At 38.2% G+C, this 27,688-nt stretch overlaps 1 protein-coding gene across 1 annotated transcript; it reads left to right on the forward strand.

The window, feature by feature from the left end:
* The first annotated feature begins 14,807 nt into the window (after window positions 1-14,807).
* On the forward strand, window positions 14,808-27,688 carry CIMAP1B (ciliary microtubule associated protein 1B). The gene is made up of 7 exons (XM_063445488.1): window positions 14,808-14,947; window positions 20,786-20,944; window positions 21,987-22,190; window positions 23,032-23,133; window positions 25,230-25,351; window positions 25,465-25,605; window positions 26,676-27,688. Exons 2-7 carry the CDS (start codon window positions 20,836-20,838, stop codon window positions 26,766-26,768), a joined length of 771 nt encoding a protein of 256 aa, XP_063301558.1. The 5' UTR covers window positions 14,808-14,947; window positions 20,786-20,835; the 3' UTR covers window positions 26,769-27,688.

The raw sequence follows: 27,688 nt of genomic DNA on the forward strand, positions 1-27,688 counted from the left end.
ACTTGAATTCTAGTATTTACTGGGGACAACATGCAATGGCAGCAGAGTTGTTTATTACAGTGTAATTTGTCAAAAGTGTTTTTTCGAATTTTATGTCAATATCGTCAAACTGGAATTATACACCAAGTCAAGGCCCAATATTTCTGTGAAAATCTGAACAATAACATATCAAACCCTAGAATCTTTTGGAAAGTTATAAATAAGCTACAAACTCCTCCAATCTACTCCCAACCCGTCACTGTCAAAGTGGACAATCAAACCCTACAACTTCCCTTAGATGTAGCAAATGCCTTTAACAATTATTTTGTTGGATGCTCCACCACCCTGATTGCCAAGCTAATAAATGACACACATCCTGAAACTACAAATGTGGATCAGGACCCACTAAATTTGCAAAGACCCTATATAGAGAAGTTCAATTTTAGACCTGAAATAAAGTAGTGATGGCTCTGATTCAGAGGTCATAACATTGACCAATGAATAAGTGCCAGGAGCCCTAAGATTACTCTCCCAGAATTGGGAATAACCCTCAAATATTATATAAAAAAAGAAAAAGGAAAGGAAGGACTAAAGGAAGCCCATATGGAGAGTAATATTGGAAAGGGAAGTCCCTACCTTTAATAATCCTAAGGGAAAGCAATGGGTAATAAAGCAGATAGACAGGGAGGTGGTAATATACCAGACAGAGGAAATTGTACACAAAAACAGATGCTCACTAAAAGTGGAGCTATCTGGATAGTATCCTAATTGGAGGTAAAAAAAAATCCCCCCCCTCCCCAAAAGTATATTACCACCTCCCTGTCTATCTGCTTTATTACCCATTGTTTTCCCTTAGGATTATTAAAGGTAGGGACTTCCCTTTCCAATATTACTCGCCATATGGGCTTCCTTTATTCCTTCCTTTCCTTTTTCTTTTTTTCAATTTTAGACCTGTACCTATTAGTGTCATTAAGAAACACCTTAAAAATCTAAAAATAAAAAACAGTCTGCACCTCAAATCCCAGCAATGCAGTTGAAGTTCAGTTCGCCGGCAATTGCTAAACCTGTCACAACCCAAATTAACGAATCCTTGGTGTTGGATACATACCCAAACTTTGGAAGACTGCGAGAGTAGTGCCTATCCATAAAAGTGGTGACACTACTTTTGGTTTCTAACTATCGCCCAATATCATTGCTTCCAGTATTGTCAAAAATCTTGGAAAAATGCGTCTCTATGCAACTATTTGAGTATTACCAACAATATAACTATCTGACCCCTGATCAATCAGGTTTTCGCCCAAATCACTCCACTACAATTGCCCTCTTAAAAGTTTGCAATGACATCCAAACTGGCATGGAACAAGGAGACCTAACTGCAACTATTTTCCTTGATTTTGCAAAGGCCTTTGATACCGTAGACCACGACATTCTATTGCACAAACTAAAAACTCAGGTATTGGTGATTGTCCGCTAACCTGGTTTCGATCATATATATCAGATTGCTCACAATATGTGTCCATTTCTGACAGTGACTCCCTCCCTCTCCCAGTCACGTGTGGTGTTGTCACGACTGCTAGTGTGGCCCAGCACGCAGAACTATGTAACATATACATAGACAGAACAGAAAGGATAGAACGTAAACCGGTCCTTAGAATGGCCGGACTAATACGTAAAGACAGAGAATGGTCAAGGGATAGCCGAGGTCAAGGAAGCCAGAAATCAGAGTAGTCAGGGATAGCCAAGGTCTAAATACCGGGAATAGCAATAACAGGAATAGTAAACGCACTCTCTTGAACCAGGACAGGAAAACACGACAGGGCAAAGAACTGGGAAGCTTCCCTCCCTAGACTGCAATTGGTCAGAGGGTGACCTCTGACCCCAGAATATGCGTCGGCGTCGTGACATCACACGCACGTTCGTATAACCCTGGGGGGCGGAGCTATCGATGGCCGCGACCGCATGGTTGGCGCTATCTTGTTTCTGGGCAAACTGCCAGGAAGATCCGGAGGAGCGGCTCCCGGCTCGCCGCTGAGCAGGTAAGCTTAATCTGTCAGCATGGTCGGGCTCCACATAGAAAAACTTGCATCTAAACTTTATCCAAAACTAGGTGCCCTGTACAGAAACAAAGCCTGCGTAAGCCCTACAGTAAAGGAAAAGATTGTACAGCAAATGCTGATGCTAATCATTGATTATGGGCATGTAGTATATGCGCCTGCACCGCAATGCCCCCTTAATAAACTCAATACAGTGTATAACTCGTTCTGCTGATTTGTGCTACAATGTAATTACAGGACCCAACATTGTGACATGCTAAAATAACTAAACTGACTGTCGCTGACCAGGCGCATCCTTCATCTTTCCAGCCTTGTGTTTAAGAGCTTTTCTGGGAAGCTCCCACCCTACCTGAGCAGAATGCACTCCCCACCCCCGGGTGTTCCCACCTCCGATCCAGTACCAGCACTTTATTTAGTCTACCTCAATACAAAAAGAAAGCAGCCCGATCCTCCTTTTCCTACAGAGCACCGCAATTATGGAACAACCTCCCACACACTTTCAAATATTCCCCAAGCCTAAAATCCTTTAAGACAGTGGTTCCTAACCCAGTCTTCAAGTACCCCCTACCAGTCCAGGATTTAGGGATTACCCTGTTTTATCTAAAGTGTTTTTTTTCTTATTTTTCTAAAAACAACTTAGATACAACTGGGTAATCCCTAAATCCTGGACTGGTAGGGGGTACTTGAAGACAGGGTTGGGAACCACTACTTTAAGAGATCCCTCTCTGCATACCTTTTGTATCAATGCAATGTTTTGTGGACCCAGGACATACTTGAAAATGAAACAAAATCTCAATATATATTTCCTGGTAAAATATTTTATAAATAAATAAATTGGCATAAGCATTAAATTCCTCACTATAACTGCTACAATGCACAACAAATCAACTATATATATATATATTTGGGGGGGAAAATACTTTGCCTTTAGATACTGCACATAATTTTTAAAGTACTTTGGAATTCTATCAGTGTACATTAAAACACATTACATGCTCACTCTACATTACATTAAAGGATCACTATAGAGTCAGGAACACAAACCTGTATTCCTGACCCTACAATGTTTAGCCCACCATTTAGGTGGCTTGCCCCCCTATAAAAGTTTAAAGCTCACCTTATTTCCAGCACTGCATGGGTCCACTGGTGCTGGCTCTGCCCCCTTTTGTGACATTTGTGATTTTTAGCCAATACAATGCTTTCCCATAGGGCTGTCAGATGATATGTCAGATGATATAAGAAGAAAAACAAAGCTAGACACTCACTTAATAATAAAACGATGGGATACAATTTTCCAGATATTATTATGGTAACAAAAATCAGTGGTATATAATTTCCATCAAGCCAGGGTTTTCAAAACCTATGGTTACGTTGCCAACAATAAGCTATACTTGAATTCATGTCCAGCAAGGGATCATAGACTTCCTGTCAGATTGAAATACAGTCCAAAAAGGAATGTAAACTTAAATTAAAGGCCACTTCCCAAATTAATAAATAAAAGGAAAGAAAAAGAAAATTACTCTCAAATAGATGGTACCTAACACCGAAATGCCTAAAGAAAATTTTCCCAGAGTCATCCGACAGATGCTGGAAATGTAATGTTAATGAAGGCAATTTGATTCATACATGGTGGCAATGTGCACCCATAAACAAATTCTGGAAAAATGTAATATACCAAATAACAGAAATGAAATTAGTCTTCAAGCCTGAAGTGGTCCTGTTAAACCTGAACTGGCCAAAAATTATTTTTTAAAAAGGCACCAATGTTAACGCTACATATTATTACGCAGCTAAATTACTTTTAGCACGAAATTGGAAAACAGTGACAATCCCATGCGCTCAAGAACTTACACAAGTCATATGGCAGGCAAAAATGGAAAGGGTTATCTTGGTGAACTTAGGAAATAGATAAACTCAAATAGAAGACTGGAACACGTGGCTAAACAAAATGGAAATGTTTACGAAACAAATAGCATCATAGAGTTAAAATTCTCTAGAGTTAAAAAGTGACTCCTCTTCTCCTCTGATTCTTTTTTCTGGGGGGGGGGGGGGGGGGATTTGAATAATTACAAACTGGAGCTGAAAGTAATATCGTATTTCTCCTCTCTCCTGACCTTAGTATGTAATAATCAAGTTGGGTATAATTGATATCCAGTTTCAGAGAGGGGAGAAGACAGGGAAGAGGAGAGGAGGAAATGGGATGAACATATAAAATTACCCAAAACGGGCAGATAAACAGAAAAAAAAAAAATTATAATACAATGGATTCAAGATGTAAAAGTAAGCAGAAAAAGAAGATTGATAGATAGGAACTCACAATAGGATTGAATCAATAGGGTAGGGGCGAGGGGGGTATGGGTGGGATATGGGGAGTTTAATAAGAAACATGGAAACATTTAATTAACCAGGAGATATTTATGATGACAAGAGTACCAAGGCCTGAATTAAAGAAGCACCAGCAAAAATAATAGAAGGCTGGTACATGTTTGAAATAAAAAAAAATAAAAAAAATAAAATTACTGTCTTGCCCCAATGAAAACATGCATGCATTTTATTTTGCATTTTTCCCATTTGGTTAAAAATGCAAAATAAAATGCATGCATGTTTTCATTGAATCCATTGTATTATAATTGTTTATATCTGAAACCAGTTTCCAAAAGCTGCAGTTCCCTTGCCTCCAACGAGAGTGACCACAAGAAAGAGGAAAATGTATTCATACTTACTGTAATTTTCTTTTCACGGCTATTATTTATGGCAGCATATTCATAAGGGTTAGCTCCTCCCCTTACAGCCGATAGGACAGGAATAAGCAAATGCCTTTAATAGGAGTATCCCTGCATAGGTCGCTCAGTCAGTAACAAGCTCCTAAAAAATATGTAAAACCAACACTGGGTGGGTAGTATATGCTACCATGAATAATAGCCAGGAAAAGAAAATAACGTTAAGTATGAATACATTTTCCTCTTTCCTGGCTAATCATGGCAGCATATACATATTGGAATACCCAAGCTTACCAGGGAGGGACAGAAACGTAAATAACTGACAATCAAATAATCAGAACAATTCAACATAGATTAGAAGATTGAACTGAGTTAAGGACCTGACGTCCAAACTGCGCCTCATTGACTACTTTAATGTTCAGTATGTAATGCTGAACAAAGATGTCCAAATGCCAACTTTACAAGCGTTTCAGCAGAGACCATTGCCATGGAAGCCCACAATGCTGCAACTGCACGAGTGGAGAGTGCCCCGATACCCTTTGGTACAGGTCGAGAATGGCTAAATGCACCCAACTCTCCTCAAAGTTCTCCTGCTCCCAGCCCCTGCATGAGAGCTGTGTTGACTGCCCATTGTCCCTGCTGCTATGGCGGCCTGTGCAGCCACACAGCTCACACCTCCCCAAGGCCAGCTCTGGTGGCACCCACCTACCTTGTGGCACCTTAGGCAGGATCTCTGGTGCTAAATGTAGGACAACCATATCCTGTTGAAAATTAGTTAATGGGGGTTCACAGTACCAAGCCTGGAGTTCACACATTCTCCTTGCTTAAGTACTAGCCCCCAGCAACAGCACCTTCTGTGCTTACATCATGGAAGCTCCTGCTAGAGGTTCGAATGATGGTTTAGTCAGAACCTGTAAAACCAGTGGTAGGTCACAAATTGGCTTCACCACACACAGTGGAGGCTTGAGTGTAATCACTGCTTACATGAAGCAAAGCACCAGGGGCTCCAATGCTCAATGGGTAACCATCAATGTGGAAAGTGCTGATTTGTGCTTCTCTAGAGTGTTATAACTTAGAGTCTTTCTAGGCCTGATTGAGGAGCAATTCCAACCTCTATTCTTGAGACCAACATTTTTATTTTTGTATAGGACTGCAAGAGGATCTTAATGACCGTCTCAGGGATGCCTATACTTATAGAGACTCCTGCATCAACACCAGAGCTTGAGGATCTTGGTGTATCAAGGGACCTTGTACTAGGTCAGGACATACTGAATTGTCTTTGGAAGTTTTAGATTCATCTTACTCATCATCATAGGAATTTATAGTCGACATGGCCTTCCACTGTCTCCTTTTGAATTACCTTTAGGAAAGTTGAAAACAGGAAAAATATGTACATCAGACTGAAATTCCAAATTGGAGTCAGTGTATCCTGACCTTGAGCATCCTGGTCCTAAAATCTAGAAAAATGCTTCGGGACCTGGTAGTTCCAAGAAATGGCCATCAGATCTACGTAGGGTATCAGTCAAATCTGATTCAACCCTGACTTCGGGACATAGTTGCCATTCCACTTAGTCCACAGTTACTCTGCTCAGGTAATCAGCCACTGTATTTTGAGCCCCTGGTTATTCTTCTGTGCCCTGATCATGGCCAATAAGTGGCTGTGTGACCCACCTTGATGATTGATATAGGATACAGTCGCATTGATATTTAAACAAATTCGGACCCACTTGTTTTTCAGCAACCCTCTGAAGTGAAGAAGAGCCCTGAAAATGGCTTGAATTCCATAAAATTGGATGGTAATATTGTTCCTTCCCTTATCCACAGACCTTGTGTAACATGGTCCAGACAATGTGCATCCAATCCTTAAAAACTGGAATCTTTTCAACTAAAATATCTGTTTGTTTATTGAATAGACACGTTAATCTAGCTTGAGTTCTAGCATTAAACCATAATAAAAAATGTGCAGCAGCAAAAAAAAAAAAAATGGAATCTGAGCTTATAAATGCCCATTGGAAACCCAGAGATATATGCTCTCTTTTCAGCTACCAGGTAAGGTGCAACTCCACTTATGGTGGCATCGTCAGTGGCTGGCTCCAATTCCTCTTTCTCATGTTGAACTGAGATAAGAAGAACCTTTGAGGAATCCTGAGATGCCATTGAGCCCATCTGACAAGTCTGATGGTGAAAGCCAGGATTCCTAGTAGTTGCATCTACTTTCTTGCAGTTACCAAGCAAAAATAAACAAACAAAGAGAAAACTTCTACAATCTATGGAACTGTTCTTGGGATAGGGAAAAAGCAGAGTATTTTCCATCCAAAAATGTCATCCTCTGAGCTGGTGTTAGACTACTTTTCATGCTATTCATCAAGCAGCCAAACTTCAGGAGATATGAAAGTACTATATCCCTCTATGCACCTGCCTTCTGTGGGTCTGAGTCTACCAGAAGTAGATCACCCAGATAATGGAACCAGGTGGTGTTCTGGACTCAATATCACTATAAGCACATTTAAGGTTCTTGGGGCTGCAGTGATGGTATGGCACTAAATTGAAAGTTCTCTTCTGAGATAGTGCTGAAGATCTAGGACTATTGGGATGATAGTAAGCATCCTTGATATATATAGATATAAGGAAATTGTACTTCCAAATTGCTGGGGATATAGATCTGATTGACTCCATCCCTGACATTCAGCCTTTTGTTGGCCCTTCTTGGGTCCAGTATAGTCTTCCATGCGCCTTTTTTTTTAGCACCAGAAGAGAGGCAAATATTGTCCCTGGAACCGCTCTTGTTATGGGACCTAAGAAATCACATCTTCGTCCAGAAGGTTTCTTACATATTCCTTCATTGCTATACCTTTTAAATAATTTGTCTGAATCTTTTTGTTGGTATAAAGACTCCCGTTTCTAATGGAAAAAAAATTCCAGTCTATATTAATCTGAACTATGGATACCACCCAAGTCTCCAGAATGTGACGAGCGCAGGTATATCTGATCATAAAAAATAAGAATTCTAGTACTGGAGGACAGACACAAGTTCATTGCTGAAGAGCAAAATGACTGCTTCGTAGCTCTTGTAGAGCCTTGAAAGGAAGGTTTACCAACTGCCATGAGTTACCTCTGGAGTATTCCCTGCAGGGTCAGTAACTCCATGTATCTCAGAAATGCTGGTCACTAGAGGTTCTCCTGTCTGACCATGAGGAGCTGGGATTCTTGGATATTCCGTCCGGAGGTACAAATACCTTGCAGTCATCAGCTGCCTTTTTAATGGATTCATCCAAAGCTTTTCCAAACAGCAGCTCCCCTTCAAATAGAATGGTGTAGAGGGCAGACTTGGAGGATGAGTCATCATCCCAGAAACAGAACCATAATGCTTTCATGGCTGCTATAGATAAAGCCATTTGTTTAAGAGAATATAGTGATAGACTGGGTGGTTAATATACCAACACCAGTCAATAGGTGGAGCGCTCAAAGTGAGGTAACTTACCCCCCTCTTTAAATAACCTGGAAGTGGGGATAAAAATGAAAAGCAATATCGTGTGATATGTTTAAATAAATAGTGGGATGAAAATAAAAAATATAGACCCACTCACATGGTTCTGAGCCTCAGCAGGATAGGCTCAGATCACTTGGACAGGCGTGTTTGGGATGACACGGAACCTTACATTGGAGGAGGATCCCGTTGTGCCTTTAAGAGATAAAATGCCAAATTTGGTGCAGTATGCAGATGTATATCAATATGGAAGGCAAGATATATGAAACTGCTCACCTGGTTCAGAGCCTAGACCCTGGCTCTGAGTTTATTGGTGTGTGTGTCTATAAGGGGACACAGAACACTATGGATATATAGCAGGAACACAGGATATTTCATCAACAGGAGGAGGTTGAATAAAAGAAAATGTATTCCAAAATATAAAAAACACTATGTAAATAAAATAAATTAAGTAAAAAATCAATAAATAAAAACAGTGTTACAAAATGAATCCTCAGTCCTGTGGGGTATCCGAGACGCGTTTCGCCGGTCGGCTTTGTCAATCGGTATAATCCTGTGTGCTGCTGTTCCTCTCATATACCTTCAATAAGGGTTTGATTGAAGTTCTTATCAGTTTCAAATTAGCCGCGGCTGTGCTCCGCCTGCGTCGACGTCACTTCCGCTTACGTCATCGTTCATTGCGGTCGCATTTTTCTTACCCATATATGGGTGAGTTCATGGCCGCCATATTGTTTGTGGGCATAATTGTCTCTATATGCATATAAAGCGTCCCTCATGCATAAATGGCAATGGGACAATAAAGATGGAGAATGCTATAAATATGATTAGTATATCAATAAAGACCAACTTCATCAAAGATGTTAGCATTAAATAGATGTTTTTCAAAAGAAGGGAAAACAAATATTGACTTTTCATAAGCATTGGTGCATATATATACAAATTATTCAATAAATCAGTATCCATGTTATATTATATAGGGTTTCAATCTTTAAATGATAGATATAAATTTACATACTGGTGCTTAATATCAACCTTAAACTATAATATATATATTAAATTGGGTATGGAGTGAATCATCTTTATGTATCGATTAAAGGGGTATCGGACTACATTAGTAGGGGTATATAGATCTCATGTTGGCTTAAAATAGTGACTTGGTTAGGTAGTTGAGACACTATAATTTAGATTGCACAAAGAGTAAATGCTAGCCCAATTTAGCCAATATTCTTATTCACTTGAAGGATTATTATAATGGTCTATTATTGTGAATTTATATATAATTATACCACCATCAATTTACTTGTCCTTCATATAAAATATGATAGGATGTTCTATTGGATTAATAATGTGTATTTATAATCGATTACCTTCCCAACAAAATATTGATCTATAGTGTTCTAAAGTATAGGAGGCTATATAATCATAGATTGTCTGGACTTAAGTTGTATCTTTAAAACTCTTTGTACTATCATCATAGAAAATGGCAAATTTCGAAGTCGCTATTCAATCCATGAGGTAACATGGTGTTTAGATTGAATATCCACCTCATTTCCATTTGACCTATATGTTGTGTTAGGTCACCTCCTCTCCAATTCGGAGTGATTTTCTGTATACCCATAAATTGGGCATTTTTAGGATCGCTATTATGGAATTTCATGAAGTGTGAGGACAGACTGTATTGTGCAAATCCATTTTTTATATTTCTAACGTGTTCCTGTATGCGTATATGGAGGGGACGAATTGTACAGCCCACGTATACAAGGTCGCAGGGACATTTAATGGTATATATCACCTTTTTTTAATGACATGTGATTAGTTCATTGATTTTAAAGCTCTGTTGTGGATTTTTTGGGTGTGGGAACGATGTTATATGTCTCTTTTTGTTGCAGGTGTTTCTGCAAGCTGTACAATTCCCACATCCAAAAAAGCCTTTATTGTCGTTCAGAAAGTGTGTTGTCTCCTTTGTTTTAATGTGATTGTGCACCAAAGTTCTGTTGAGACTCGGAACTCCTCTATACACTATAGTTGGTCTTTGAGGGAGTATAGAACTTAGTGTATCATCATTTTTAAGTATAGGCCAATATCTATTTAAGATCTTTTTGACTTGTCTGCTTTTGCAGTTAAAGTCACATATAAATGCTGGATCACTCCTATTCATGTTCACAATCTTATCTTTATACGTTAGTAGTGATGACCTATCTGGTGATTTAACTTCTTCATATGTTGTATTTAATAGTCTGTCCTCATATCCCTTCTCTCTAAAGTTTTGTATAATGATAGATGCCTGATTTTGAAAATCTTGATTATTAGTGCAGTTGCGTTTAATCCTAAGCAGTTGGGCCTTTGGGGCATTTAAGAGCCAAGTTGAAAAATGGCAGCTGCTCTCTTGTATGTAACTATTTACATCTGTTTTTTGAAAAACGTATTGGTTTTTAATGTTCCATCTTCAACATATATGTTTAGATCAAGGAAATTTACCTGAGATTTACTAAACTGGGTAGTCAATTTTATTCCCCAATCGTTAGATTCAAGATGAATTAAAAAAGTTAAGAGTGACTCTTCATCCCCTTTCCAAATGAAAAACACATTGTCGATGTACCTGCGATAGGTCACGAGGTTTGCCTCCCATCTGCCATCTTCATAGATGAACTGGTGTTCACAATGGGACATAAAGAGATAGGCATAACGGGTAAAAAAACACGGGTATTTTGGGCTGTGTGATGTTAAGAAAATAATACTCATCATCATACTATTATTTAATATGTTTTTCATTTTCCCTTCTTTATCAATGAATTATAGCTTATTTTAATATCACTAGTAGGATCTTTATTGAGTATAACATATGTGTTTGTGTCACTCAAAATCCTATTTGCTTCTTTCACATAATCTGTGTATTCTAGCAGAACTATCCCTCCCTCTCCCCCCCCCCCCCCCACCCCCACTTTATCCGCAGGTTTAATGACAAGTGTATTGTCACTTTTAAATTGTTTCAGGGCTGTTCTTTCTTTTAAAGTTAGATTGTATTCATATTTATTTAGTCCCTTTATTTTATTTACATCCTGTATCACCATTCTCTCAAAAGTGATCATCTCCTCTGAGATGCAACTTCTGGGAAAAAAAAGTTGATGGTTCCCTTAAGTCAGTATGGATGTATCCCGACGATTCTATTGGGTTGGATCGATCTGGATGCTTTAGAAAGAACTTTTTAAGGCATAGTTTTCTTTTAAATCGATTCATGTCAATAAACAAATCGAACTTATTAATGCCTTTTGAGGGTGCGAATTTAAGTCCTTATGCTAGTAATGAATTATGGGACGATGTTAGTGTTCTATGTGTCAAATTTAATATTCCATCTTTACTGATTGGTGTCAATGTCTGTTTTGTTTTTCCCTTCTGTATGTGAATTCCTCCTCTATTTCCCCGTCTATCTATGTAAGCTCCTGTGAAGAAGTTTTCCGGTTATCACGGCAACGCTTAGACCTCGCGAGAGGAACCCGGCGTAGCTGCTGGCTAGAACTCCCCGGGTCCTCTCCTGCCTCCCTCCAGCCGCATATCAGTGCCTGTGATCTTTGATCTCCCCACCGGCCTATGAAGGCACACAGCAGGGCCGGCGCTCGGATCTCCCCTGCCGGCCTCGGCTCACGGCCTTTGAGGCCCACCAGGGATTTGCCCGGTATGCCCAATGGCCAGTCCGGGCTTGGCATAATGCACCACAGTTTAAAGGCATCGTAGTATAAAGGCATTACAGCATAAGGCACAGCTACATAATGCACCACAGTTTAAAGACATCACAGTTTAAATGCATCACAGTATAAAGGCATTTCAGCATACGGCACAGCTGCATAATGCACCACAGTTTAATGACATCACAGTTTAAAGTAATCCCAGTGTAAAAGTACCATAGTATAAAAATGTAAAAATATTTTGGGCGAAATTTGGTAAACAATTATTTGACGAAAATAACACTACATAAAAAAAAAAAAAAAGCAAGGAGAGAGCCGGCAGCGCTACCAGCTCCCTCCTCATAATAAATATTAACAATTCCTACCTCCCCCCTCTGCATCACTATGGCCGCCATATTAATATAAAGGAGGTTAAATCCTCCTGCAATGGAAGGGAATCTCTTAATTTCAGGACACGAATGCTCCCCCTGTTCGGTAGTTCATATCTCCCGAACGTCATTTGTATATGTTGTCGGAAAATAGAATGGGATATATAATTCGTATGTAGGACTTTCGTTTATGTTATAGTAAACGAATACAAAAATGTCTGAAAATTCTGAAGAAATCATATTCGTCCAATAACGAATGCACGTCTATTTGTTTTATTCCTGTCCTATCAGCTGTAAAGAGGAGTAGCTAACTAGCTAACCCATATGTATATGCTGCCATGATTAGCCAGGAAAGTATACATTTGATGAGGCTTTGCATAGCAATGCCTCTTTTACTATAATAAAATTTATATTGAGATTTCTCTCGTTTTCAAGTATGTCCTAGATCCACAAAAATTGCATTATTACAACAAAAAAAAAATATTAATTTGATATAGAGCAGATGTACGATATGTATTGTAAATACCGGTGTATATACATCAAGGCATTATCACTTTATTTGTTTGGTTTTGACAATGCATTTTTTTAAATGTTTTTTTTTTTTTTTTTTTACTTACTATGCGGTTACAACAGGCTAATGAAATGCACTTTTGTTAATTTAGGAGGACTGGTTTTGTGTACAGTTTTGGCATTTGAATGCAGGGGTGCTTTTGTGCATTTGTGTGTAATATTGGTGATTGCATGCAAATGGGTATTTATACATATGCACTGTCACACACACGGACACATTGCCAAACACAGAAAAATGCATGCACTGCAACAAAGATGCTCACGGACATACTATGAGAGATGCACAAACAGATTGACTCACATACACAGTTACATTGACGTATACTGATATGCATGCACAAATTCACAAAACACTATTTTTGTGTGTGTTTACAAACAAGTGTAGGCATATAATGAACACAAACAAATTAGTGTATTAGTGTCAGTATTAGATGTTGGAGTACTTAGAATATCCCATTATTTAGCCAGACCATTCTGAAGCAATGTCCCAGAAACGAAAACAAAAAACACAAGACTGTCTGCAAAACCCATTACCTACCCTTTCTTTCGTTGCACTGATATTGCTGAGTCAACTATCAATAACAGGGTCAATACTTACAAAATTTCAGAAATACGCAAAGTATCCTTAAAGTCAGGAATAGTAAGTGCCAGTTTTACTTTAAAGCATTTTTGTTCAGCTGCACCAGTTTACAGATTACCATTTTTTGTGGAGAAAATAATCCGTTATTTGTTTATTTATGTCAAGTGGAAATATTGTATATAAAAGAATAATATAATAGGCTATTTTTTTTATACACTATACTATAAATTAATAGTAAATGCCACAAAGGGATTAAATTGTGCCCAAGGTGATGTATAATGAAAAGAGAACAAAAAACTATGACCAGATTTTTAATTTGTCACAAGAAGGAAAGGGTTGATGGAGTTCTTTGGAATGTTGCGCTTGGTTTCTCTCTGTGCATTAAATCTGCCAAAAATGGCCAAAAATTTGAAAAATCTACTAGGGATTATCCTCTAATCTCTAAAGCATTGTTTATTTAAAAGCTCAATGGTGAAAGTGAGGATAAAATAACTAATCTGTAAAACATTAAGAATTCAGCTATAGATTTTTTCTCCATTTTAGTCTACATTTTGTAATTCAGTACAGTTCAGAGTTAAGTGAAAAACCCTCTGTCCAGTATACTAGGTAGCTGTCTAGTACACAAACCGCTATTCCTAGGGACGATAGCGGGTCTCAGTGAGAATTAAAGTCAGTGTATATTTCTATATATTTTCACTATTAACACATATTACATTAGCTATTCCTAATGCTGATTGCAGGTCTCAGTGATAATTAGTGAGTGAGAGAGTGTGTGTGTGTATATATATATATATATATAATAGCTATTCCTAGGGGTAAAAGCTGGTCTCAATGATAATTAAAATTAGTGTATATTTATATTAACGTACTTTAGCTATTTCTAGGGGTAAGAGCTGATCTCAGTGAGGTTTAAAGTTATTATATATTCACTATTAACACACATCAGCTATATCTAGGGGTGATAGAAGGAGAGAGAGACAGACAGACAGACACAGAGAGAGTGTGTGTGTATATATATATATATATATATATATATATATATATATATATACATATATATATACATATATATATAGCTCTATCTTAATACAGAACAGCTATTCTTATTGCTGATAGTTGGTCTCATTGATAAAGACAGTGTATATTTATATTGATATAGAATCGCTATTCCTATTGCTGATAGCAGAATTAAAGTCAGTGTATATTTATATTGATATAGAATCGCTATTCCTATTGCTGATAGCAGAATTAAAGTCAGTGTATATTTATATTGATATAGAATCGCTATTCCTAGTGTTGTAGTGCTGAGGGCAGCTCCACGTGGACACCTCCCGAGGCTGCAAACCGCGTCGTTGCCATGGCAGCGGTTGCTGAGCGGTCGGTCGCCAGGTGATGGCAAACAAGGTCTGGGGGTAAATCCGGGGCCCGGGAGCACACAGAGCAGTTTTGCTGGCTGGCAGCCGCGGACACTGGAGAGGAGAAACCGGAGAACTGACATCGGGAAAGGTCAGACACTTCCATAGCGCTTTATTATTAACCGGAGCGGCCATTCACACCGACAGGGAACTGGTTTGGGGAATCCCAGATTTATAACCTCCTTTACTGCTGCTGGGGGGTGACTGGGGTGACACAGCATGGGTATGAATATAAACCTCCCAACAGCTCAGTCACATTCTATCTGACTTTATTTTAATTCTAAATACTATATTTTAGGAAATTTAAAGCACAATTCAATAGCTCAGTTATGACCTATGCTGATGTCTGTCTATATAGTGTCCTGATATCCCCCCTTTGGGTTTTAATCTATGTTAAAGCCATATAATTTAATACATGTATTAAACAGCTGTCAAAATTTTGTGATTCAACTTATTATCTGTGTAGGTTCTGATAGGATGGTTTTACTAGTTTAAGCCATTACTGCAACATTCTGTGCTGTGCTGTGCATTCTATTGTGATACCAACCAACATGTTGGTCATTCAGGAAAGTGGTGATTGTTGGGTATATAACAACAAATTGATCCTGTCAGAAACAAAAAAAATTATTATGAACCTGTTTTAATATGAGCATTAAAGGGACACTATAGTCACCAGAACAGCTACACCTTAATTTAGTTGTTCTGGTGTCTACATTAAAAAGCCTGTAAAAGTTTGTAAACACTGCCTTTTTGGAGAAAAGGTAAGTTAATGACCTATTTAACTGCAAGGGGGGCCTCCTAAACTGTGTTTTTACAACTATAATGTCAGGAATACATGTCTGTATTCATGACACAATAGTGTTCCTTAAAAAAATATATGCATGGCTTTAAAATAGAAAAAAACACAGAAAGGAACATCAGGGCACTATCTAGAACTCAACTCTAAAATTTTAGAGTTCCAGTTGACAGCTTTTAGAACTTTGCATTGCAGCATAGCTACTCTATAAATGGTCCCAATCATATCTCAAAGAAATCACTTGCACGGTTATTTGCTAAAATGTGAGTTGTTCGCTGGCGGACCTTCCCCCTGGTTTCCTCCCTGCTGCTGCCGACCCTCTCTCCCCCCCCCCCTGTAATCCCTCCCCATCTGCCCTATACTACCTTGCCCATGCAACAGTCCCCCCACTGTATGGCCCTCTGACCTAGCTATGGTTACGGATGTAACAAACTGTATATAGACGACGAATCTACCCGCCTTCACTTGAGTTGTATGGATCGAGGTGCCTACCCACACCACCGGGCACCTAATTGACGTTGACAAGTCCTGACAAGGGACCCTTGACCACTCAGACTTACCCCCGACCTGTTTCTCTCTCCCTCCCCCCCCCCTCCCCCCCCCCCATAGGGGGACAGACAGAGACCGACTAGGGACAATATAGTTGCGCAGTTGCGCCTGTTCAGGGCATCTCCAATTAGGGTTACAGTAGGGTGACAGTTCCAACATTGACCTAAGCGATTGGTCAACCAAGCTAACATACACCTGGGCTTAAGTTTGAAATTATGTAATAAAGCTGAGTTGGGTGGCATATAAGACCGATCAGGCAATCTCTGTGTTTAAGCACGACCCCCTAAGCTGAAAAAGGTCCTATGTATCCCACCTGACTCTGGGTGACTAAGCTGAGCCTCCCCTTTACAAGACGGGGCTGAAAATCCCTGGTTGAGACTCCTGTTCCCTCAATGTAGAGGAGAACACCCAACCCGCTTTGTTCACCTATGTCGATATACTACTCCCACTATGTATGTTTACTCATTTTCCCTTATAACTGCTTATATGTTTGTTATGTTATAATGTCTTGATAAAATCTAAATAAACACTCAGATTGTCAAAAAAAAAAAAAAAAAAAATGTGAGTTGTTTGAAATTAAAGAAAAATAATGATACATTTATGCCAAACTAACTAAACTGGAAAATGTAATCAGCTGTGATTTATTTTTATTTTATTTTTTTAGTTTACATTCTAAATTATATAGCAATTTAAAACCTGAACTTAAAAATGCAGGTTCATATATTCAAGCTGCAACTATAACAGTGTTTGAGATATTTTCCAGATTAGACATTTTTGTAGTATAGCAAATTTTAATGTGTTACAGTATATTGTTTAGTATTCCTGGTAATTCAGGGGTTTACTCACAAAATACTGAATTGAAGTGAATTAAAAACCAAATTGCAAGCTTTAGGCCAAAATTGTCAAGTTGATTTAGATAATTTATCTAAATAAACTATTTTTGCGTTTTGGTATTTATTTCACTAAAGTTGGATTATTTAGTGAATATATTTTAGTGTGGATCTATACCTGGCACTGTTAGAGCCATTGTGCATGTGGATCTTTCATAATGGGTTTATTACAATTCTCAAGCCACATAGAAATGTCCTATTGCTGAGAGGTAAATCACACACACAAAAAAAAACCACAACTTTTTTTCCCCCATTAAATTCTAAATTGTAGCAAGTAGAAATCTAAACGTCAAACCTGAGGCTAAATAGCGGATTTGCAGAAATTCTTAAACTCAGCCCCATTCACAGTTTGACTATTTTAGCCACGATTTTGCCATTTTGATTTCAGTTTGGCACATTTCAAAGTTTAGTGAATAAATCTTTTTTTTTGTGATATACCTGTCAGTAACAGGACATTTCTATGTGGCTTGAGAATTGTAATAGATAGAGAGAGAGTTGTCATGCAAACAAATTAGTTTCATATCAGTATCCAATGGCAACAGTTTGTCTAACAGTCTGCTAGGATGACTAGACCACAACCTTTTGTCTTGTCTGATAGACATAATGAAAGGCTGAATTGAATACTTGTAACAAATAATGTGTATGTGTCATGGAATGGATACTGATAACGGCACAATAAAATATGGCCATTGGAGAATGGCCATATAGAACAATTGAAATGACTACAATAACTATATACAAACCTCCCGGCCTATAAATACCGAGGCGAGGGCCCCAAACTTATCAAAGTTATTAAATTCACCTCTCCTATTTGACTTTAACTGTCAATTAAAAAAAAAAAATACACAAAATAATATGTAATAATTAAGAAAAGAAAATACTAAGTTCTTGGGCAGTCATTGAGAAGCTTTCACAAATACCACCATTATATAAGAGCACCGACTGCGCCAAACTGAGTAATGAATGATCCTACCTAATCAGCATGTGAGAAGCTACACCTGGTTGCGCTGTACCTGTTAGCTGTTCTGAGCCACCCTGGAAAAAAGTACAGGTTGCAACTGGTTAATGATTTAAACCCTACCAATCCAATCAGTCCTATGAATATTAATCCAAGGCTTGTTACGGACTGGGTAAATATGATCGATATATCTACTATCAGACTAGTATTCCCAGAATATACACACATTTGACAACTGTGGAGTGAACTAATAATATAATTCATCATTTATATAAATTCTATTATAAGCACCTTTTGTTGGCTTTTTGTATATGGTGTCCACTTGAGCAAGTTAAAATATATGGGGGAAGAGTGTTTAAAGGGACACTATAGTCACCAGAACAACTACAGCTTAATTTAGTTGTTTGGGTGAGTATAATCATTCCCTGCAGGCTTTTTGCAGTAACCACTGTCTTTTTAGATAAAAAACATAGCCTAGGGACACCGCCAGTGGCCACTTTTCAGATGGCTACTAGGAGGGTTTCCAGGGTCAGTGCTGTACAGTGTGACTGCCACTCAGTGTCTCCACCCTTTGCATGGAGACATTGAACTTTCCTCATTGATTCAATGCATCTCTATGAGGAGATGATGATTGGCCAGGGCGGTGTTTGGCTCCACCTCCCGGGCCACCTCCTTGGCTGAGATCATCAGAATTGAAAATGTCAGCCAATCGAATGCTTTGATTCCTGTAAATTCAACATACTGTTAAGAGGTTTATGAATGTAGAGTTACATGCAGTCAGAGGAAATTAATTATTGATGGAAGATTACTGCCATGACATGTAAAGGATTGCTCCTTGTACCGCATTTAAGCAATGAATTTCCTATCCTGTCTCTATGGTATTACTATTGCTAAAGTCAATGCAAATTGCTGCAACCACGCAATATATAGCATGAATTGAACATGCAGTATAATTCCCAAGTGACTTGTTTGACTCCCTCATGACTTAGCCTGTAGAACAGCTGTGCATGTACAAGTGTTTTCATTCATGAAACCTCATGAATAACAATACTTTATCAGTTATCTCCTGCAGAGATTAATGCTTTTTTATTATATTTATTGATCATTTTTTAATGCATTAGCTCCAAAACAGATGAGAGGGCAAATATAGCCTGGGGAGTGCCTTTAACTGATGTACTTTCGAAGCATGTAAAGACACCATACAGTATTTCCAAACAGTATGTGAAACTTTCCAGAAATACTACAACTCTAACGGGAGTTTAATAGTATGGGCTTAAATCACTACTGATGAAATGTTGAGTTATACAAGTTAAAGTTCATTAAAGGGATGTTGAATTAAAGCTGAGTTAACAAGAGTGTAACTTCTACATTAAACACAAAATGTTTTAAAATAATGCTATTAGGACAACATTTAGGGTTAAGAGAACTTGGATTTGGGTGTCGATTTAGTTACCGTAGGTGGATGTTAAAGGGGAAATCACATTAAATACTTTTATATAATCTTTCTGTTATAATGTACCATATATTTTTTTAATACATGTAAATTTACATTTTTAAATAAATCTCTTTCCACTGCCCCTTTCTGATACCCATCATTATGCATCCTAAGTTAAATAGTCAGTTACCTGGCCCAATGGTCACTATTTTGCAGACGTCACTTTTTGTTCTAAATCAAGCCCACTTTCTCTCTGACTTGTAGTAGGTAGGAACGCCCGACAAAAATGACTGCAGACTGAAAAAGCACATGATTTTGAAAAGCAATGGAAAGTTGCAAAATAGTGAGTATAGGGTCAGATAGCTGACAGTTCAGAAGATGCCTTCCGTTATGCTGCCTATTCTGATAGATATTGGCTGGCCCTGGAATTGTCCAGACACACACAGTGCATTCGCTTTATTGTCTTTCATCACTGGGGATCTTTCTCTCTATTGAAAGAAAATATTTCACATATTTGAAGGAGTCTGCTTAACTGTACCATCTCTCAGTTTGATATCAAGGCAATATTAGTATATATAAACTTGCAATACTTTGTCACTGGAGTTTTCACAACCCTTGTTAGTTGTACTACAGGAATAAATAGATGGAAATGATGCCATTAATAATGTTTGAAATTAAACAAGATGGTAGAAGAGTAAGCTAGTGACTGTTTCTTGAAATCCAGGAAACTTAGCAGGCAATGCATTTCAAGTCGCATACATGCTCCATTGTTCTGCCACACTGATTCTGTTAGTATGGCGTTGCTATGCCTCAAGGAATCCTGCTGGAGTCTGTTGTAACTGCTTTAGTTTTAGTAACTGCTTCAGTTTTAGTAACTGCTTCAAAGAATGCATGGTAACTAGGAACACAATGTAATGATGGAGATGCTGAGGTTTAGAGCATGTGCTGTTTTTTTGTTTTGTTTGTTTGTTTGTTTTGTTTTTGTTTGAATTGGGACCTTAATTAGCTCCCGTATCTTGGATGTGATTATTTTTTCATTATTTTTTATTTATATATATATATATATATATATATGTGTGTGTTTTATTATTTTTTTAAAATATATTTTGTCATTTTCTTTTCCAAGAAAATAAAAAAGATAGTAACGTAAACAATGTAAGTACAATTTTTGTATAGAATATAATATACAGAAGACATTTTGTCATGCGTACATTGTACATTTTTGTCACAAGCAAAAGTTTGTGTTTTTATTTAATAATATGGTGGTGTGTCAATCAATAGTTGTGTATTTCTGTCCCTAGTGATACTCCATCACCGCTTATATCAGCTGATGTGCCAGAATTAGCCCGCAATGGGTACTGAAGTGCAGATTGGAACATGGAGACCTCACAGACCGAGAGGACCAATTGCTGCTCTGTACAGTAGTCCAGGTCCCAAATACGGCTTACCAGGAAATACAGGTAAGTGAGGCAATTCAGGAGGGGATCACAAGTATGTGAAGAGGTGTGTGTGCTTTATAATGAATATATAATGACATGCATAAAAATAATATTAATAAAATACAATATGCTGATTGTGGCTTTTAATAACCAGGACCTAAACAGAGTTGCAAGCCATTCTAGGTTATTCACTAAATTCTGAATGCTCTGCTTGTGCTGCCAGTGTGAAAATACTGCAGTTGGAAAGTCTAATACAGTGATGGATAACATTGGCTCTGCGGTTACCCTTCTGGAATTATAGTCCCAGCTGGTCATCATTGGCCCCATGGTTAATCTTCGGTCCTTTAATAAAGTGATGCAGGAGATTTATTCCAGTCCCTGTCTAGGTTAAGTGAGCAAACCTCTAGGAAAATTCAAGGATACCTAGCTAAGGCATATGTCTATACTAAGTAAAAATCACACCACTTGCAAACTGAAAGGAAATGTACATGACTGGGGGCCTATTTTTCATTATAAAATCTCACCAGCTCAACCACTGAAACTATAACAGTCTCCATCATTTTCATTGTGTTTACTAAACACTGAAGAGTGAATTAAAAATGGAAATTCGAGTTTTAGGTCAAAATAGCCGCGTTGTGACTATAGCTAAAGGTGTAAAATTATCCTAAATCAGCTGATTTAACCTAGATTTTGCAATGTGCTTTTCAGATCACCACAATCTGATGATATACCCCTGTGACTGTATCACTTTCTCTCTCGGCAATCCGGTTTATATAAATGCTGAACACTCCATTTTTATTATGTTTCTTGTTTAACAATTACATCTGTTTCTTCCCTGTCTATCTCTGTTCTAAACCAATCCACTTTTATGGTACCCTTCCAGTCTGTGTTCTATAGCATATGATACATTTATCAAATGATTTTATACCCCATATATTCTCTGTTGTGAAAGATTTTCTTTGTAAATCAGTAGATATAATTCTAACGGTTGATAACATGCAGTTCCCTTTTCCCTATTTTCAACTCCTTCTTGATTATTATTATTTGTCCATTACTTATAAAGGTTTTGTGCAGCATGACCCCTGTAAATACCGAGCACCAGCATACAGCTTTGGAAGCCGTCGCTTTAAGTTTATGGATGACTGCTCTCCGGGTCCAGGGTACCTGGTACCAGCAAACATCACCGCGAGGGGCAAGGATGGAACTCCAGCATATTCTCTTTATGGGAGATCGAGAGAACTCAACCCCTTTAGGACCCCTGGACCAGGTACAGAGTGGGTGTGTGGGGGTTGATTAAAGAAAACTAGTCAATTTCAGGCAGAGTTAAGCATATTAAAATGTGTTTTAGCTATTGCTTAGCATGTAAATGGCTTTTCCACTCCTGTGGGTAAACATTGACTGTTCATGGTTATTTCTTTGGAATCAGTTGTTGCAGTAAAACAGTAGATTATTATAAATGTGTTTGACAGCCTATAATTTGTAATTCCCTGGTGAAATTCTGACAGTTTACTGCTCATCAAATACCCTCTAGGTTTTATTTTTATATTGCAGCTCATTGCACCCTAAGGCACATGTTGTAAAATGCACAGCTCCACATTAATACTTATGAGCCCTTTTCAGAAAATCTCTGTGAATGCTTAATAATTTAGTGTTTGGTACTGATGTGCCATTTAATTTTCTTAGTACTGGCCTCTAACATCAAAGTAATATATGTTTCACAGCTTGTAAAGTTCGTCACTAAACTGTGAATTTACGAAAGCATTGCAAACATTTTGTGTTATTAATGGTCTCCCAATATCTCTATAGTAAATACTAATACAGGCCACAATAGCCAAACAAAAAAAAAAATCACCAACTTTGCTATGCTTTCTTCTAACTTGGTCCCAAATTAGTATTTCCCAGGCGAACTACTGATAATTCTTGCTTTAGTGAGTAACCCTGTATGTTAAATAAGACCTGTGTATCACTTTACATTCAAGCTGTAGCTTCATTTTAGTGAAGGCCTTTTGTATCTACATTCAGTATTGGGGCACCGATTACAATAATCCGTACTGCTGGAGAAATCGTGTTCAGAATAATCAAATAGTATTGTTTTGTTTTTCTCTCAGGAAGTTATTCACCCGAGCGAGCTGGGAAATCTGCTTACCACACTGCTCCAATCTATTCATTGGCAGCAAGAACCAAGATGTTTAGCAGCGACCAGACACCAGGTAAATGTTTGCTGTGTGTTAGGACTGGAACTTGTCCTCTGTTTCTTACCTTACTCCTTATTTTCTTTGTTTTTGTTAGATGTAGTAATCAGTGTTTTATTTAATTGTACATGGAAACTACATGTGACCTTTTTCACAATAATTTGTCTAGGAGATAATGTTCAAGCCTTGAATTTTACACTCTCACTTTTGTGTTTCACTCTAAATTACAAATATATATGTGAAGGAATCATCTTGAGTGGCTAATTAACCTCATCTATGTGGATGCAGGGATATCTGTTCATTCCGTGACAGATAATAGTTCCACATACACTCAAGCTGTTCCAGCTTCACTGATTACAGGGATAAAAATGCACTGTTGTGTAGACAGTTTTCACTCTACCACAATATTTAGACAAAACAGGGAGAGTTCACAAGGATACTCCTGTGACCCTTGGACTTAGCACTAAAATATTCCTGTGATGCTTACCCTTAATATATCAATATACAGGTCTTATTGTAGTTCAACATGAAAGATAAAAATAAAACGACGATGGTGCAGATGTTATTAACAAAGCGCTGATGTGCAAAAAGGAAAGTAGAGGGTTACACCCACAATTTTTTTAGAGCCTGAGTGATGAGGCTCTATAATAGCAATGAAAATAAAATGAACAAAGATATAGTAGAGAATTATGGTGTAGTATGTCTATGCTGGTAACAAAGTAAAGACAATTCATGTAAAAAGACTCTCACCTTATTTAGAGCTCTGTATGCCTTGGCTCTAAGGTGGAAGCGCTTGGTGTCACGCATGGTGTCACGCTATTAATAGCTTCATCAATTGGCTGTGACAACTCTCATTTTGGCCTAAAGGGACTATGCTATCAAGACTGGATAGGTGCATATCTAACCTGTTTTTTTTGTTTTTTACATAGTGTATATATATATATTAACTTTTACTTAATAAATATTGGTTTTAAGCACTGCTGATAGTTGGTCTTGCTCCAGGGTCCTGCTTTGGGGACACTAAGCGCTTCAACCTTAGAGTCAAGCCATACAAAGGGAGCATGGATGGATGAAAAGTAGGACGTCATTCACATATGCTGAGGTAGGGTAGGATTGGAAGGAACATGTAAAATCTGCATTGTTATGTAAAGAGCAAAATATTTTCCATTGAAAACCCTAAAGTTATGGGGGAGAGGGATTCTGCTCAGAGGATGAGGACCTAGGCAAGTGTGCCATAATAGAGTGTATAAATGTTTCAGGAAAACCCAAAAGTTGTAACAAAAGGAAAAGCTTTCCAGTCTGTTATATATCTTCTCTGTGTCCAACAAAAGGAAGAGACAAGGCATTCCACAAGCATCTGCAATTGTTCCCCACACAGTGTGCAGCACTGATGGTCAGAGCCTCTATGCTCTGCATTGAGAAGCTGAACGTTCCCCATAGAGATACGTTAATTCAATGCACCTTTATGATGCGATGCTGATTGGTGCAGCACAGTGTGATGTCGCGCATGCGCAATAGCCTCCCAATGCTTTCCTATGGGAAAAGCATTGGATTGGCTGAGATCATCAAGATTGATGATCTCAGCCACACAGGCAGGGCCGGGTGATGATCTGCAGCAAGACTGGTGCAGCGCTTGGGAAAAAAAGTAAGTAAAATACCTTTTTTTTAAAGTGAGGAAAGGAGGTACCAGATACATGAACAGTGTTTTTACGCTACAGTGTCAGGAATACATGTTTGTGTTCCTTTAACATGTGTTATAGGCAATTCTCCTTGGGTTATTTTTGTTTTTTTTCCAAGGTATAAGTTCCAGATCAGTGACATTTCTGAATTATGCAGTCAATTCTTATTTATTTTTGTTTTGGGAGTAGTTTGTGAATTCATTCTTAAGAAGGTCTACTTGGCCACAATGCTATAAGAATTTGCTTATTTCGAGGTAAAATGTTCTGATTTTGTTTCTTTAATTCAGATGTAAGAAGCATATTGTAAACATATTAACCTACAAAACATTTCTAAAATAGATCATTTTAATTTAATTTGCAGACTGCATTCTGTCTAGTTTTTCCTAGATGCTCAAATTAACAAACTCTGTGTCTTAATCTATATCTGTTCTGCAGGTCCAGCAGCTTATATGCTCCCCTCGGTTCTGGGTACACATATTGTAAACAGAACTTCCGCTCCAAACTACTCTATGACGGGTCGGAGTAAGTTTGGCAGCTTCCATGAGGACTTGCAGAAAGTGAGCAACTAACTGAATCTTTGGTTTATTTTCCACACTTTTAATCTGTTTGTCCTATTGTTTCTTGCACCATTCTTTCCATTCAACTACATTTTTTTTCCTTTTCCTGCCAGACACCAGGTCCTGGAACATATCGTGTTGTAGATCCAATAACATACAAATATAAACCTCCTCAATACAGCATGACTGGACGAAACTCTATGCCTGGGGATACAACACAGAAACCAGGCCCGGGAGCCCACAGCCCGGAGAGGGTAAGAGAAAGGATAACATAAGACTATATGGGACAAGATTATGACATTTTAGGGCGCAGTGGCACGGAGAGGTTTACAGATATTACAAATGAAATATAGGGGTAACCTGACAAAAAATATAATTAAAACCCCATTCTAGGAGGAGACTTTATTGTAAAATGTAATTACGCTTGGCAGGGATTGGTAGGTTCCGCATGATACATTTACTTTGTACCAGCCTGTCAACAAAGTTTGTGGTGCACAAAATACTTGCACCTACTCTCATTCCTCATAGTGGCTTTTTATCATGGCTGTCAGGGGCACTTACTACACTGTTAAACACTGCTTGCTGCCTGAATTAAGTAATTTATGGTTGTCTCTGTCCCTGTCAATTAAATTGAGCCAAATTATGCTCAAACATGCGTATTACAGCGCAGACAAATCACCTGAATTCACTAGCCATACTGCTGTTTATTTCAGTCTCAATACTTCTCTAGAACCAGTGGTGTATTTTGGATTTGTGCTGCCCTAGGCACGACTAAATTCAGGCACCCTAAAATCTAAATTTGCCCCCCCAATTCTTGTCAAGGCCATTTTTTTGACTGACAGACACATGCCCTCATTGATACATGCACTGATATACACTCACTGACAGATGCAGTCATTGGCACACACATACAGTCATTGGCACACACATACAGTCATTGGCACACACTGTTTAACCAACACACACTTTCACTGACGGACACACACTGACACACCCACTCACTGACAGGCACACACTCTCAGATACACATAAAATGACATACACTCACAGGCACACCCATTCTCACTCACAGACACACACTGACAGCTACACTCACTCACTCACTCACTCACTCACAGTAAGGTGGACAGCCCCAGAACATGAGGCAAACAAGGCATTTGTCCGGGAGCTTAGGGTGGCATTTTTTTTCCTATTTACTGAGAGCAGCACTTTAGTTTTTGTGCGCTATATTAAGTAGTATGGCAAGTCTAACATTCAGCTGAGAGATGTATGATATTGTGATCTCTGTTCTTGTTGTATAAACCCTTTCCCTGTTTTCCCATAGGTGTTGTCTACACGGACTAAAGCACCCAACTTTTCCTTTGGAATCCGGCACTCAGAATATGTTGCACCTTTAATCGTAGATGTGGCAGATTAACCAATAAATGCAAGCCAGGAAATAAGATTAAAGTTGAACGTAAAGGGCACAGATAAAGGGTGTTACTGTAACAGAGATCATGGATAACTGTCTACTTTTATTGTTTAAATCTCTTCTATTAATCATGCAGCATATAAGAAAAGCACAACACAAGTTTTTTAGAAAGGATGGTATATGCCCTGCATGGATTTCTAGCAAATGAAAATCTGTTACTAATACGCTTCTTCTGCAGCAACTTATGAAAGCGCTGAACACTAGTTCATAACAATATTAATTGCATTTAGGGCATGTTTTTCTCACCACTTTTGCAGTAACCCAATTACTATCTGTAAAGCTATATCATTCTCATCTACTACAGATGATGCTAATATCTCCTCTTCAGATACTTGGTAGTCTGTCCCACACCTTCACTTTTAATTAAGTACTTCCCGCAGTGTGATATGAGTTGGGAATAGTTCTCTGTGATACAAAGCTAGTAACTACAAAAATTCTCATGAATGACAATGCCAGAGAAAGCACAACGAACAGTGTAGTTGAAAATGTTTGACCTTGGGGAACTTTCCTACATCACCTGGATAATTTTGTTTTTTTACATCATGTGTCTTTAATTATATTATCAAGCTATTCATGTGAAATATGTGCTCATTTTAATCCTAGGGATCATGAGATTCCTCCTCTGACAAATTATCTACCAAACTTTCAGTGGGGATGGACTACACATTTTATCTGTTTTTTATTTTCTTTCTTTCTTAAGGGTACTTCATCATCTATCAAAGTGTTTTGTTTTTTCTGTACACATCCACTATTGAGTGCACGAACAAACAAAACACTCAGTATTTCACAAACCACCTCCTCAAGACTATTTGCTTATGGTCAGCTTAATCAATGTGCCAACACCATTAAATCACAATTCAAAAGTC

The sequence above is a fragment of the Pelobates fuscus genome, chromosome 3, assembly GCF_036172605.1.
Source record: "Pelobates fuscus isolate aPelFus1 chromosome 3, aPelFus1.pri, whole genome shotgun sequence".
NCBI lineage: Eukaryota > Metazoa > Chordata > Amphibia > Anura > Pelobatidae > Pelobates > Pelobates fuscus.